Source organism: Brassica rapa, chromosome A02 (genome assembly GCF_000309985.2).
Source record: "Brassica rapa cultivar Chiifu-401-42 chromosome A02, CAAS_Brap_v3.01, whole genome shotgun sequence".
In the NCBI taxonomy this organism is placed as follows: domain Eukaryota; kingdom Viridiplantae; phylum Streptophyta; class Magnoliopsida; order Brassicales; family Brassicaceae; genus Brassica; species Brassica rapa.
The window spans coordinates 10,735,507-10,748,233 of record NC_024796.2 but is presented as its reverse complement, the minus strand read 5'-3'; the positions used below and the strand labels follow the sequence as shown (position 1 = coordinate 10,748,233).

Here is a 12,727-nt window from a genome sequence, read left to right as displayed (position 1 = left end):
AACAGCAAGTGGATCTGAATCAAGCTAAAGTGCATAAGAATCATTCTTCAGCTGATGTGATTGGTGAGGTATTTGGTGAAAGAGTCACACGAAAGAAACAGATTGATTTTCAGCAAATGGTCAAGCTTGCTTGCTTCACTGCTGAGATGAACGAGCTAGAGTGCTTTGTCTCGTTGATTGAACCTAAGACGCTTCAAGAAGCACTGAACGATGAGTTTTGGACAGAGTCCATGCACTTGGAGCTTGAACAGTTTGATAGATTACAAGTTTGGGAACTGGTACCACGACCTGATGGTGTGAATATCATTGGCACTAAGTGGATTCACAAGAATAAGACCGATGAGAAAGGAAACGTGATCAGAAACAAATCCAGACTTGTGGGACAAGGTTACACACAAATCGAAGGTGTGGATTTTGACGAGACGTTTGCACCAGTTGCACGACTTGAGTCAATCAGACTGCTGTTTGGAATGGCTTGCAATCTGAAGATTAAACTTTATCAGATGGATGTGAAAAGTGCATTTCTGAATGGTGTACTGCAAGAAGAAGTCTACGTCACACAGCCTAAAGGTTTCGAGGATCCTCACTTTCCAGATCATGTTTACAAACTCAAGAAGGCATTATATGGTCTGAAACAGGCCCCTCGAGCATGGTATGATCGTCTGACAGTGTTCCTTACTCAGGTTGGATTTCAAAGAGGAGGCGTTGATAAAACTCTGTTCATTGGAGAGAATGGGCAAGATATCCTCATCATTCAAGTATATGTCGATGATATAATATTTGGAGGAACATCTCAGTCAATGGTTGATGAGTTCGTAAAGACGATGACCTCTGAATTCGAAATGAGCATGGTAGGAGAACTGAGTTACTTCCTTGGACTACAAGTCAAGCAGTTAGACGATGGAATCACAGTTTCACAAAGCACATATGCAAAGAATCTCATCAAAAGATTCGGTATGCAGACGAGCAAGACAGCCAATACTCCGATGAGCACAACTACAAAGCTGTCACGAGATGAGGATGGGAAACCCGTTGATGAGAAACTGTATAGAGCCATGATAGGGAGCTTGCTATATCTTACCGCGAGTCGACCTGACTTGTGTCTAAGTGTCGGCATTTGTGCTCGCTACCAGGCTAATCCAAAAGAGTCACACATGAATGCAGTAAAACGGGTTATCAAATATGTGAAAGGTACATTGGATTTTGGTCTTCATTACACCTTTGAGACTAACGTGAATCTTGCAGGATTTTGTGATGCTGACTGGGCAGGTTGTCTGGATGATCGTCATAGTACTTCTGGCGGATGTTTCTTTCTTGGTAACAACTTGGTGGCGTGGCATAGCAAGAAACAAAACTGCGTCTCTCTCTCTACTGCTGAAGCTGAGTATATTGCTCTAGGAAGCTGTTGCACTCAGTTACTTTGGATGCGCCAAATGCTAGTTGATTATGGTATCATCTCTGACCCTATGCTTGTTCACTGTGATAATATGAGTGCCATAAACCTGTCTAAAAATCCGGTTCAACATTCACGCACCAAACATGTTGACATTCGTCATCATTTTGTGAGAGAGTTAGTTGAGATGAAAATCGTGATTTTGGAGCATGTATCTACTGAAAGGCAATTGGCTGATCTATTCACCAAACCTCTGGACTACAACACGTTCCTAGGCCTTCGGAAGGCTTTGGGAATTGTGAATCTCTGAATAAGTCATGTCAGAAGAGGAGAGCATGGCAGTTGTATATTTGTGTTACTGCTTGTCAATGTGCCACCACAACCACAAAACCCTGAGTCAACAAGTTCGATTGTACAGCTTGTTTCACCTGTCTCCTTAACAGTTAAGTCATTTGATTCACTGGTGAAAGACACTCATCTTGGATCAAGATGCTGCAACATTTTCGATCTGAGCATTGATCACTGTCTGGATTGAATGAGGAAACACAGCAGAGACTGAGTAAAATTTGGGTAAGAAGAGTGCCCTGGGTCATTAAACAGAAAAAAAAAAAAAAAAACAAAAGGCCCTGAATGATGGATACTCGTAATGGAGCTGGAGGACACAACCTTCAGACTCTATTCTCGATCACTGTCTGGATGGGGCAGGGTTGATGTCAACTCTGATTGGTAAACAAAAAAAATAATAACAAGTGGGTATCTGTGACAGCTACTCGGCTGAGAAATAGCTACAGATCAAGGTTATCATAACTGTCGAGTTGGAGAGACAGACATACAAGATGTCTGCACTGTGTTTCCAGACCATACAAATGACTATGCTGCAGGAGTTCAGGTGTGAGTAAGCTGCATGATAGAATCATGTCTGTGACAGCTACTCGGCTGAGAAACAGCTACAGATGTGGGTTGGTCTCACTGATTCTTTATCAAAAAACTTTTTGGTGGCTGAGTACAAGTGGGAAGCAACCTCTGTCTCTCTCCTCTGGACGCTAAAAGACATTCTGGAGTATGTCTTCTGGCGAGGTGCTTTAGTTGCTGTTCCTTTTGTGAGCTGCATTGCTGGCAAGGACATGAATTTCAATCTCACCATTTCTCTGTCTCACATACTGTGGTGTTAGTTTCTTTTAAAATTATGGCTGTGTCTACTGCTAGTCTTTCAAATCTTGGGTCTCATGTCTTGGGCCTAGTGTTTTTGTCTCTAACGGGCCTTGTGAGTGTGATTAGGGTTATTTTAGAGGATGGTATGATGCAGCTGTATTCAAGTGTTACATCCTCTCTCTCTCTCGCCGGCGCACTCGATCTCTCTCACCAGCAACATGCAACCCACAAGGAGAAGCTCGCGGCTCATGAAACTGAAGAATGTCGAGTCTACTCCGATGAACCCGCTCGACCTCTCCTCTGGGTCGTCCTCAGGCAAGCGGAGCCGCCGTCGCGTCTCAGCTGGTGACACTGCCCCTCTACCCCCAAACATCGCTTCTGAAGTCGAGTCTCTCTCGGATGGGGAATCACCAGACGATCACTCCGCCGAAGCTCCGATGGCAGAAGACACTCCTCCGAATCGCTCCAAAGAACAGAGATTTGAGGAGAGTCGGAGTGTGTATCAAACTAAGGCTCAGTTCTATCCAGAGCTCATGCGACCTTCAAGGAGGCCAATGACCGAACGGTTCTTCTCAATAGAGGCGACTGAGCGTTTCAGAGAGCTCCGAGGGAGGAATTTCATTCCTCAGCAATCTATCTCTCTCACGGACGAGAATCTCTCGGATGTCAGAAAAATTGTGATCGGGGCAGGCCTGATTCATACCCTCACTGATCTCGATCCTTATCAGCCCAATGTAATCCGGGAGTTCCTTGCAAATCTTCCGGAAGCCGAGGAACGAGACGATGGTGTAGCGGTGTATGTTCGAGGATCGCTTGTTGATTTCTCTCCGAGTCTGATTAACTCGATGTATTGCATTCCGGGGTTTGAAGAAGATCCTAATTGGATGGATGAACGCCTTGATGAAGTTTGTGGTTTTCTCACAGATGGGCGAATCAGACGAGGTGAGAACATGAGTTCAAAGTATCTCACAGCTACGAATCAGGTTCTGTATAAGCTCGTCTGCTCGAATTGGATTCCCACCAGGAACTACACTTCAATGAACCAAAGGCGACTCAGGTTCGTCTACATGCTTCATCATCATGATGGATTTGACTTCGGGAAACTTGTCTATGATCAGATAGTAGCAATGGCAGCGAACACTCAGACAGAGAAGACTCGGTGTATCATGTTCCCTAACCTGATTCAGCAGGTCATCCATTTTCAGAGAACTATAACTCCTGACTTGCTTCATGATGAGTTCACTGGAACACCGAAGCTTGTTGTCAAGGATGTTAAGGCTGGTCGTGGGTCTGGAGCAGACTCTAGTGCTGCTAGCCTTGAGGATGACATCAATCGCGCTATTACGGGACTCAAAGCCATTAGAGTTCGCCTGAGGAGTAAGGGAGATGCACCGTGTTTTGTAGATTTTTCTACTCTATGTCTAACGAATGTTTTTTTTCTAAATGTGCACCTATGCAGGGGGAGACTATGAGCAGCATGTTCCTCATCCAGGGTTTGAAGAAAACGATGAGCAGGATGAAGATGAGGAAGACGCGTAGGATGGTCATGTCTTAGTGCTTAATGACATTTTATGCTTTAATTCAGCTTGTACTAATTAAGACTCAGACTGTGTGCTTCGACTGTGCTTTTATCATTTCAATGTGCAATTTATTTAAAGGATTGTGTTTTCAGTTGATGATCACTGGTTGAGTAGTTTCTTTGTCTTGGATATGTGTGCTGCTTGGATGTTTACATTGCAGGTTGCATAGGTTGTCACATTCAGATAAAAAGGGGGAGAATGTAAGCTCAAGAAAAAGGAGCTTGTCGGAATGAGAAACAGAGGATGTGTTATGCACAATATAGGAAGTGTGACTTGCTGTTACAAGTCGGTTATGAGATGATGACGTGTCAACGTCTCATTGGTTCCAAGATCTTACTTTGGCGTGAAGCAAAGAAGATTTGGAAGATTTGGGCTTATCACAATATTTAGGCGACTAGGGTATTGTGTTAAGGCTATTTAACCTGATTACTTTGTGTAGATTAAGGTTAGCCGTTTTTGATTGAAAAGCCAGAGCAAGAGGTTTGTTCTTGAGAGCTTAAGAAAGACAAGTACTCGTGGGTGTATCTTGTGCTTTCTGTTTTGACAGATTAGGAATTGGTCCGTCTCTAGTCGTGTGTGACTGAGAGTAATTCGGATTAAACAGATCTAGGAAGATTGTTTAACAGATTTCTAATATACAAGAAAGTGTTCTTGGTATCTTGTGTTTTAGTTCTTATATTTGGTAGTCCCTGAACTTTCATCCACCACATGATCCATTACAATTTTCAAGATTCGACGCACATTACATTTTGTTCGTTTCCACATGTTTCTCATTTCCATATGGAATATAATTAAGGATACAGTTTAGTGGAGATATTGTGTGGATATATATAGCGGGAGAAAAAAGGGTGGAAGTAACAAAGGCGAAGACAGTGGACATTATTGGGATCTTGTCTTTAACGCCACGAGCTTTGATTCTTTTAGTTTAGCTCAGTTTGTTATATTTCTACTTTTCTTTTTGTTGCTTACTACTTTTGTTAATAACCTCCATATTCGTATCATACATATATTTAGCATATTATAATAAAAATGGGATATATATACTCTCCGTATTTTTTTTGACACCACTCTCTGTTTTAGAACTAGTGTATCTATTTTTTTTCATCTACTCACGCTCGTGTTTCATTTCAGATCTCAAGACGTAAATGTTTAAATTTGGTTATATAACTACGAACACTTCGGTATATATGGTCATATATAGCATACCAGATTTTACATATCTGCTCCGAAATCCTAAGTTAAAATGTGGCTTCATTCTCAACTTCTTGGCGGAGGTGTCTTGTCCCGGGAATGGTCTTCATGTTGAACTTAATTAGGGAATGTTTCTTCATCGCGAGGCCGTGTTCCGTCATCTTTCTAATCTCTTTTTTTTTTGGAAAAATTGTTTTTTAGAGCAAAAAAATGATAACTATATCTCTTTAGACTAATCTCATATACTTTATGTCTCATTAAGCTAATTATTTTCAAAATGACAATAATGCTCTTAAAATTGTAATTTTTAAATATAATAAATAATGAATTCGTTTTTTTTTGTGTTTCTTTTTAAAATTGATTTTTTTTTTTAAATATGAAAGTGAATATTCCCAAATATTTTGTTTCCATATTTTTAGGAACTGATTTCTTATCCGTAGAATACAACTAATCTGTAGAAATCGGTTTCTACAGGTTTTTAGAATTATAGTAATGTGTAGATTTTGATTTTTACATGTTTTAGATTTACAGTAAATCTGTAGAAGTCGGTTTCTACGTGTTTTAGATTTATACTAATGTGTAGATTTTGATTTCTAAAGATTTTAGATCGGTAGGTTAAGCGCGGAATGTGTATTCTAAATATTTTTAGAATACTCTTATTTACGTAGATCATATATTCTAAACATTGTAGATTCAATGAAAAAAGTGTATTTTATTTTCTACTTCGTAGAATGTCATTTCTACTTTATTTATAACATAATTTGAAATTTATGATTTAAATTTTTTTTAGAACTGAAAAAATACCACTAAGTTCATATAGGTATTTTATCAATAATTTTCATTTTTTCAAAAAAAATTTGTTTATAAAACTATTTATTAAATTTATTTTCAAAAATATTAAAGGGTATTATAGACAAAACTTGCACAAAATAGATATTAGTCTAAAAGGACATAATTATCATTTTTTTGCTCTAAAAAACAATTTTTCCGATTTTATATGTAGACTATGAATGGATTTTCTTGTCGATCTTGTAGATTTTGTTTTAGATTTTAGATTGATGTTTACTTTTATTTTTATTTGGAGTCGACTAAGTAATTTTTTATCTAGTGACTTTCCTTGGATAATTGATCTGTATCAGTTTTTATTTGAGGATTTTATAAGAGTGTGCATCTCATCTCTAACTATTTCATAATATATATAAGGGCAATTGTCAATAATAGCACATTTTGAAGTTTATGTCTCAAAAAGAGCACTAGAAGGAGAAAGTCACAAAAATGACATTCATTAAAGGGTAAAATGTCCCTAATATCCTTGGTTTAAATTAAATAAACAAATAAAAATAAATAAAAAATAAAAAATAAAAAAATAAAAAAATAAAAAAATAAAAAAATAAAAAATAAAAAAAATTTATAGTTTCAGATTATATGTTTTCAGATTCGAAATTTTTATAATTTTTTTTTAAAAAAAATTTTGAATTTTTTTTTTATTTTTTTTTCAAATTTTCTTTTTATAGTTTAAAAATAATTTTTGAAACTGTTTTATAATTTTTTATTTTTTATTTTAGTATTTATTTTTTATAAAATTTTAAACCCTAATTCCAAAACCCCACCCCCTTAACTCTAAACCCTAAGGTTTGGATTAATTAACCCAAGGGGTATAAGTGTATATTTACTTTTTAATGAAACCTATTTTTGTGACTTTGAGCCTTGAATGCTACTTTGGGAACAAAAACTTGGTTTGGTGCTATCCTAGTCTTTTTCTCTATATATAATGTACATTTTCAGAATAATCTTTGTCCAGATCATCAACTGTTTAATTAGAAACTACACCGCGCGTAGACATTGATTCAAAGCTTCAAAAATACATATCTTAGTTTGAATCTTAATAATTATTCTTCTTCGTCCCCTCTTTCCTTAAATCCTGCGTATAAATCCGTGAACGCAATACATTTCACTATTGGTTCTCTCAACTCTACCAAAAACATCTATTGCCAAAAGAAAGTGTCTATTTGTCTACATTGTTACCGCTGAATATTGATTATAAATATTTTAATAAGCAAAGGGCTTACACTTTATATAAAAGAAAAGTATACAGGTTGTCAAGTTAAATCGATAAATTTTATAAAGGAAATTGATTAGATATTTTTGTTGGTCCGGATTTCGTTTCGCAGATCTACAGGAAATCCCCGCCGTCAATGCAAAGCGAAGGTGACACTTGGGGATGGTCCAATGGTCCCGTACTATGATACTTCTCTCTTCACGAGACGTCGATAATCAACTTTTCTTTCTTTTTGAAAAAATATGAGAAAACGTGGACCCATTATTATTACAGTTAAGCCAATGAGAAGTTGACAACATATCTTCACAAAACCACTCTGGTTTTTGTATACAAGGAAAACCAGTTTTTGCTTTTCCCTAAAACCGCTCTTACCCAAATCTCTCCATAAATATAGAGTGAAAGAAAGATCCCGAGACTCACACACAAGTCTTATTATAAAGCAAAAAAAGAAAAACTTTCCTTATTGGATCATACCAAACACTAGGATCTTCTTTATCTCTCTTCTTGTAGTTTCTTGTTTTGTTTGGTTCTTTTAGAGGATATAGTTTCTTAAAAAGGATCAAGATGGGAAGGGGTAGGGTTCAATTGAAGAGGATAGAGAATAAGATCAATAGACAAGTGACATTCTCGAAAAGAAGAGCTGGTCTTCTGAAGAAAGCTCACGAGATCTCTGTTCTATGTGATGCTGAAGTTGCCCTTGTTGTCTTCTCCCATAAGGGGAAACTCTTTGAATACTCCACTGATTCTTGGTAACTTTCTCATTTAAGATCCAAAAATATCTTTAATTTATCGTTTTGACTCTTGTTTTTCTCTTAAGTTGACAACTTGATTTACCCTAGTTAGTAATACTGTTCTGATTTAGGCATCTTTTAGGGCTTTCATTTGCTTTGTATTATTACTAGTTAGATGTCTTTACTGAATCTGTTAATTACTACCAGAAAAATGTTTGATACTTTGATTTTTATGAATTAAAAACCAAAACTATAGGGCCTGGAGTGAATCTAACCCTAGAGCACTAACTATACTATTGATCTGGATATATATACACACACATATGTGTGTGTGTGTGTCATTGTGTATGCACTATTTCATATAGAATATAAATGCTTAATTTCTTGGCTAGGGGTTTAAGCCCTAAAATCTGTATGCATTGTTTTGTTCTCCTGGCTGTGTCTTTCAAAATTACGCAATATCTAATTTTGAATTAATGCCAAAGTAAGAAAGAAAATGTTTAATTTAAATCGGCTCGTAGCTAGGAACATGAGCTCAATTATTAAATGTAATGTTGATTTTCTTTCAATGATCTCGCAAATGGACTATTATTAAAGTGGATTAGCTAAAATATGTGATGGGAAGCTGGTAATATAAAAGGATTAATTTCAATTTCAAACGTACAGCTGCTTCTGGTTTATTAGATTTTTTACCAATTGAAACGCTGGAAATAAGGATGTTAAATCTGAGTAGGGGGTCTTGGACCTCTGGGGATCCACGAAATCAATAAACTTAATCCTATGTTCGGCTTCTTACCAATGGTCAGACTTAGCTCCAGCTGTTCTTCTTCCATTTAAAAATGTTATCCCTATTATATTCCAAATAACATCGGTAGATTAGTGATTTGACCAGATTACAATATTTTATTATAATGTGTATCTGTCATTTATAACAAGATTTCCTGTACATATTTGTAACCATTTTAAATAAACCGCACTCAGAACCCTAAGCTAGATGTATAGAGTTATTGATTCGCTGTTTTGTTAAAAGAAGAATTATAGAGATCTGTACAGAACTACGTGATTTAGCAAATATTGGGTTTAAGGCATAGAAACCATCATTAAGACCTAACTAGAATTACCTAAAATGTCATGAAAACCTGAGAATATCCTAAGTTTGGCTATTACATGATGATTTGCTTATTTACATAGACAAATATGCATATATACATATAAAATATACGACAATAAATGGTTTAAGACATGAAGCTAGCCCTAATTCTGCGAGTTGAACAGTATGGAGAAGATACTTGAACGCTATGAGAGATACTCTTACGCAGAGAGACAGCTTATTGCACCTGAGTCCGACGTCAATGTAAATCAATATAACTCCATTACCTTACATACATTATGTAACTACGTATTTCAATATTTGCTGAAGTATATCTCTATTGTTAAACTTTTGACATACAGACGAACTGGTCGATGGAGTATAACAGGCTTAAGGCTAAGATTGACCTTTTGGAGAGAAACCAGAGGTATACACTTACATTGATCATGCATATATATATATGGACAAATGAAATAGGAAACCGGGTAGCATTAATGTTAAAATGCACATGGATACATTTACTTAACGAGAACATGATGCCTGGACGCTATTGAAATGCAGACACTATCTTGGGGAAGACTTGCAAGCGATGAGCTCTAAGGAGCTCCAGAATCTGGAGCAGCAGCTTGACACAGCTCTTAAGCACATCCGCTCTAGAAAGGTATGAATCCTCCTATTTCTTTAACATATATTTAACATATATATACGATCTTATTATTTACTTATTCGAATACATATGTATGTAAATTTGTATGCATGTCGTACTGCATGGTTGGATATTAAAAATATATAGTCGATTCAAATGTATGAAGTTTAAAAGAATTTGTGTATAATTAAGATCATGTGATGTGTGTCTTTGCAGAACCAACTTATGTACGACTCCATCAATGAGCTCCAAAGAAAGGTATGTAAGAACCCTATTAAACGTATGTCTACATGAAGTAACATCGTGTAAGAAGTGGAGATATATGAGAGCTAACAATCTTGCCGTTTGTAAATGACAGGAGAAGGCCATACATGAGCAAAACAGCATGCTTTCCAAAGAGGTGACACTTGTTTTTTATAATTATATTATGTGAAGATGTTTTCCATCGCACTACTGCTTGCTTTCACTGTTCTACTCCGCATTTCAAGCCAAGCTATAAGTCTATAACTATCTACGAGATTAGATCTTCACATCCCCGCTTAGGTTCTGGTCATCATAATTAAAACGTAGATTGAAGATATTTGCATTTTTTATATAATCATCATCAGCCGGTACGTAGATTGTCTTTGTCCGTGTAGTTTTAGAGTTGTCTCTCGGATTGAAAATATTTGAACTTCAAAACGTCGTCTCAACTACCTCTACTAGATCTGTTCATCTGTATATTAAGTATGTGAATATAGACACTACTCCTAATTAAAAATATTGGGCTAAAATTTGGAAGCAAGTAAAAACAGTGTGTGAAGATATTTATTTAACACATGTACAATAGTTTATGAAAGGAATTAGTAGTAACCGTAGATCTAAATGCAATTACATTGGATGCCACATATCTAAGTATTTATGAAGTCGACGCTTTGAGAAACGATGTAGATTATAATATGGTATGGAATAAGTTGATAACAAATTGGTGTGTGAAATTGGAACTTGTCAGATCAAGGAAAGGGAAAAGATTCTTCGGGCACAACAAGAGCAATGGGACCAGCAAAACCATGGCCACAATGTGCCTCCTCCTCCTCCCCCGCAGCAGCATCAAATCCAGCATCCATACATGCTCTCTCATCAGCCATCTCCTTTTCTCAATATGGGGTAATTAAATTTTACTAATTTGCTCTTACTTCCAAGTATTTATATAGTAGACATATATATCTTGTATACAAGCTAGTAAGGTGTTATAGTTCCAGTGAAACTAGGTGTATAGGTGATGGTTAGATGTCTAAATTGTGAACTATGACTACACTCCACTAAGATTATTCATACATTAACGTAGGTTAATGCAATGGTCGATGAACTAACATATTTAGATTTTGGAATGGCTGTGGAAAGCCTACGAAACTGTTGGGATCATCAGTTCCATTTTCTTGTTGTTTTTGAAAATAAGTTAGGCAGATTACTGAACACTCTTTGGTATTTCAATTTGGACTTTTACCAATTTGAGGACGGAACATATAATTTTCGGTGCACTTAAGTAGTTAATAAGTTATATCATGCATGTGTATATGAACGTGAATGCAGTGGCCTGTATCAAGAAGAAGATTCAATGGCAATGAGGAGGAACGACCTTGATCTGTCTCTTGAACCCGTTTACAACTGTAACCTTGGCTGCTTTGCCTCATGAAACAATTCCATATATATAGATTTCTATAATCAACAATGATGATACAATTAAATTTCTGTGTTCATTATGTGGCAAAACGTGCAATATATTTTTAAGTTCGGAGAGAACGAATGACGAAACTGGTTCAGATGACCCCTTTTCAAACTTATTATCATTAATTTGCTTCTCGATATAGCTGTTCAGTTAAATAAAGATTTTGATTAGCTAAAACAAACATATGTTTGCAGGCCCACTCTTGTAAATTCAAGTGCCACCAAAACAATGACATTGTTTATTTAAAAAATTATGTTGGACTATTACAGTTATATCAAATTTAATGAGAAGAAGAGTAAATGTGATACAAAGTTCGTAAGGTCTGGAGCAAAAGAAGAAATAATCAACCATGTATTGAATGTATACCAGCACTTGCAAATTTACGCTCTTGCTTAGTTCCAATGGTTATTGATATTTTTCCAATAACATCAGTTTTTGATTTTTTTCTAATATTGTTTTTGTGATTATCCGCAAATAATCACAAAAAGGTATTTAAAACTGCAAACTCAGGCAAAATTAAATTGAAGTAGTGGTATAAGTAGTTGATCATACTACCATATCACAATTTTGTTTCCTCCGGTGATTGGATCATTTATGAAATCACTAACATCGTCCTCCAAAGTTTCATTTTAAGGGGTTCATAAATTGGAATAAAGCCCAATGTGGAGAAAAAAAATGAAATGAATTAAAATAGATTTGAATTGCATAATAAAGTGTCATGAGGAACCTATCCAGACCATTGGTGACACTTGACAAAAACACTAGAAATTAAAATAATCTGGTCGCTATTGGGTGAGGTATGCATGCACACTCAGTCAAACTTGTTGTTGCTTCAAAATGGGAAATAGATAATCACAAAAATTTATACATTTATAACTAGAATTTAATTATAAAACATGCATGATTTTAAAGCAAGGGAGTATAAAATAGTAACTACAATACTAAATTTAGAATCTTCAAATCCAAATACAAACTTGAAAAAAATCCAACCTCGAGTCATACGAGGATAACTAACATATTTCTTTAATTAAATGAGTTATGTTTGACCTCACTTCATACGAGTATATCTTGGAGCACACAAATTATGTTGATATCATCTTCCAGTTCGAGGGATTTACATATTTGTCATCTTCACGTTTTACTATTTTAAGTTATGTTAAATATCACAAGGCCAGTA

The 12,727-nt window shown here is 36.0% G+C and overlaps 3 protein-coding genes across 3 annotated transcripts in view; all 3 read left to right on the top strand.

Moving 5' to 3' along the window:
* The window catches only part of LOC103852615 (SNF1-related protein kinase regulatory subunit gamma-1-like), a 423,770-nt gene that overhangs the window by 383,550 nt on the left and 27,493 nt on the right, over nucleotides 1-12,727 (top strand). The gene's annotated exons all lie outside the window — the stretch shown is intronic.
* LOC103848639 lies at nucleotides 2,040-4,084 on the top strand. Its single transcript, XM_033285179.1, has 4 exons — nucleotides 2,040-2,119; nucleotides 2,322-2,558; nucleotides 2,700-3,922; nucleotides 4,005-4,084. The coding sequence occupies exons 1-4, from the start codon at nucleotides 2,040-2,042 to the stop codon at nucleotides 4,082-4,084; spliced, it is 1,620 nt and encodes a 539-aa protein (XP_033141070.1).
* On the top strand, nucleotides 7,094-11,687 carry LOC103852552 (floral homeotic protein APETALA 1 A). Its single transcript, XM_009129455.3, has 8 exons — nucleotides 7,094-8,124; nucleotides 9,382-9,460; nucleotides 9,559-9,623; nucleotides 9,758-9,857; nucleotides 10,059-10,100; nucleotides 10,201-10,242; nucleotides 10,834-10,988; nucleotides 11,415-11,687. The coding sequence occupies exons 1-8, from the start codon at nucleotides 7,940-7,942 to the stop codon at nucleotides 11,515-11,517; spliced, it is 771 nt and encodes a 256-aa protein (XP_009127703.1). The 5' UTR covers nucleotides 7,094-7,939; the 3' UTR covers nucleotides 11,518-11,687.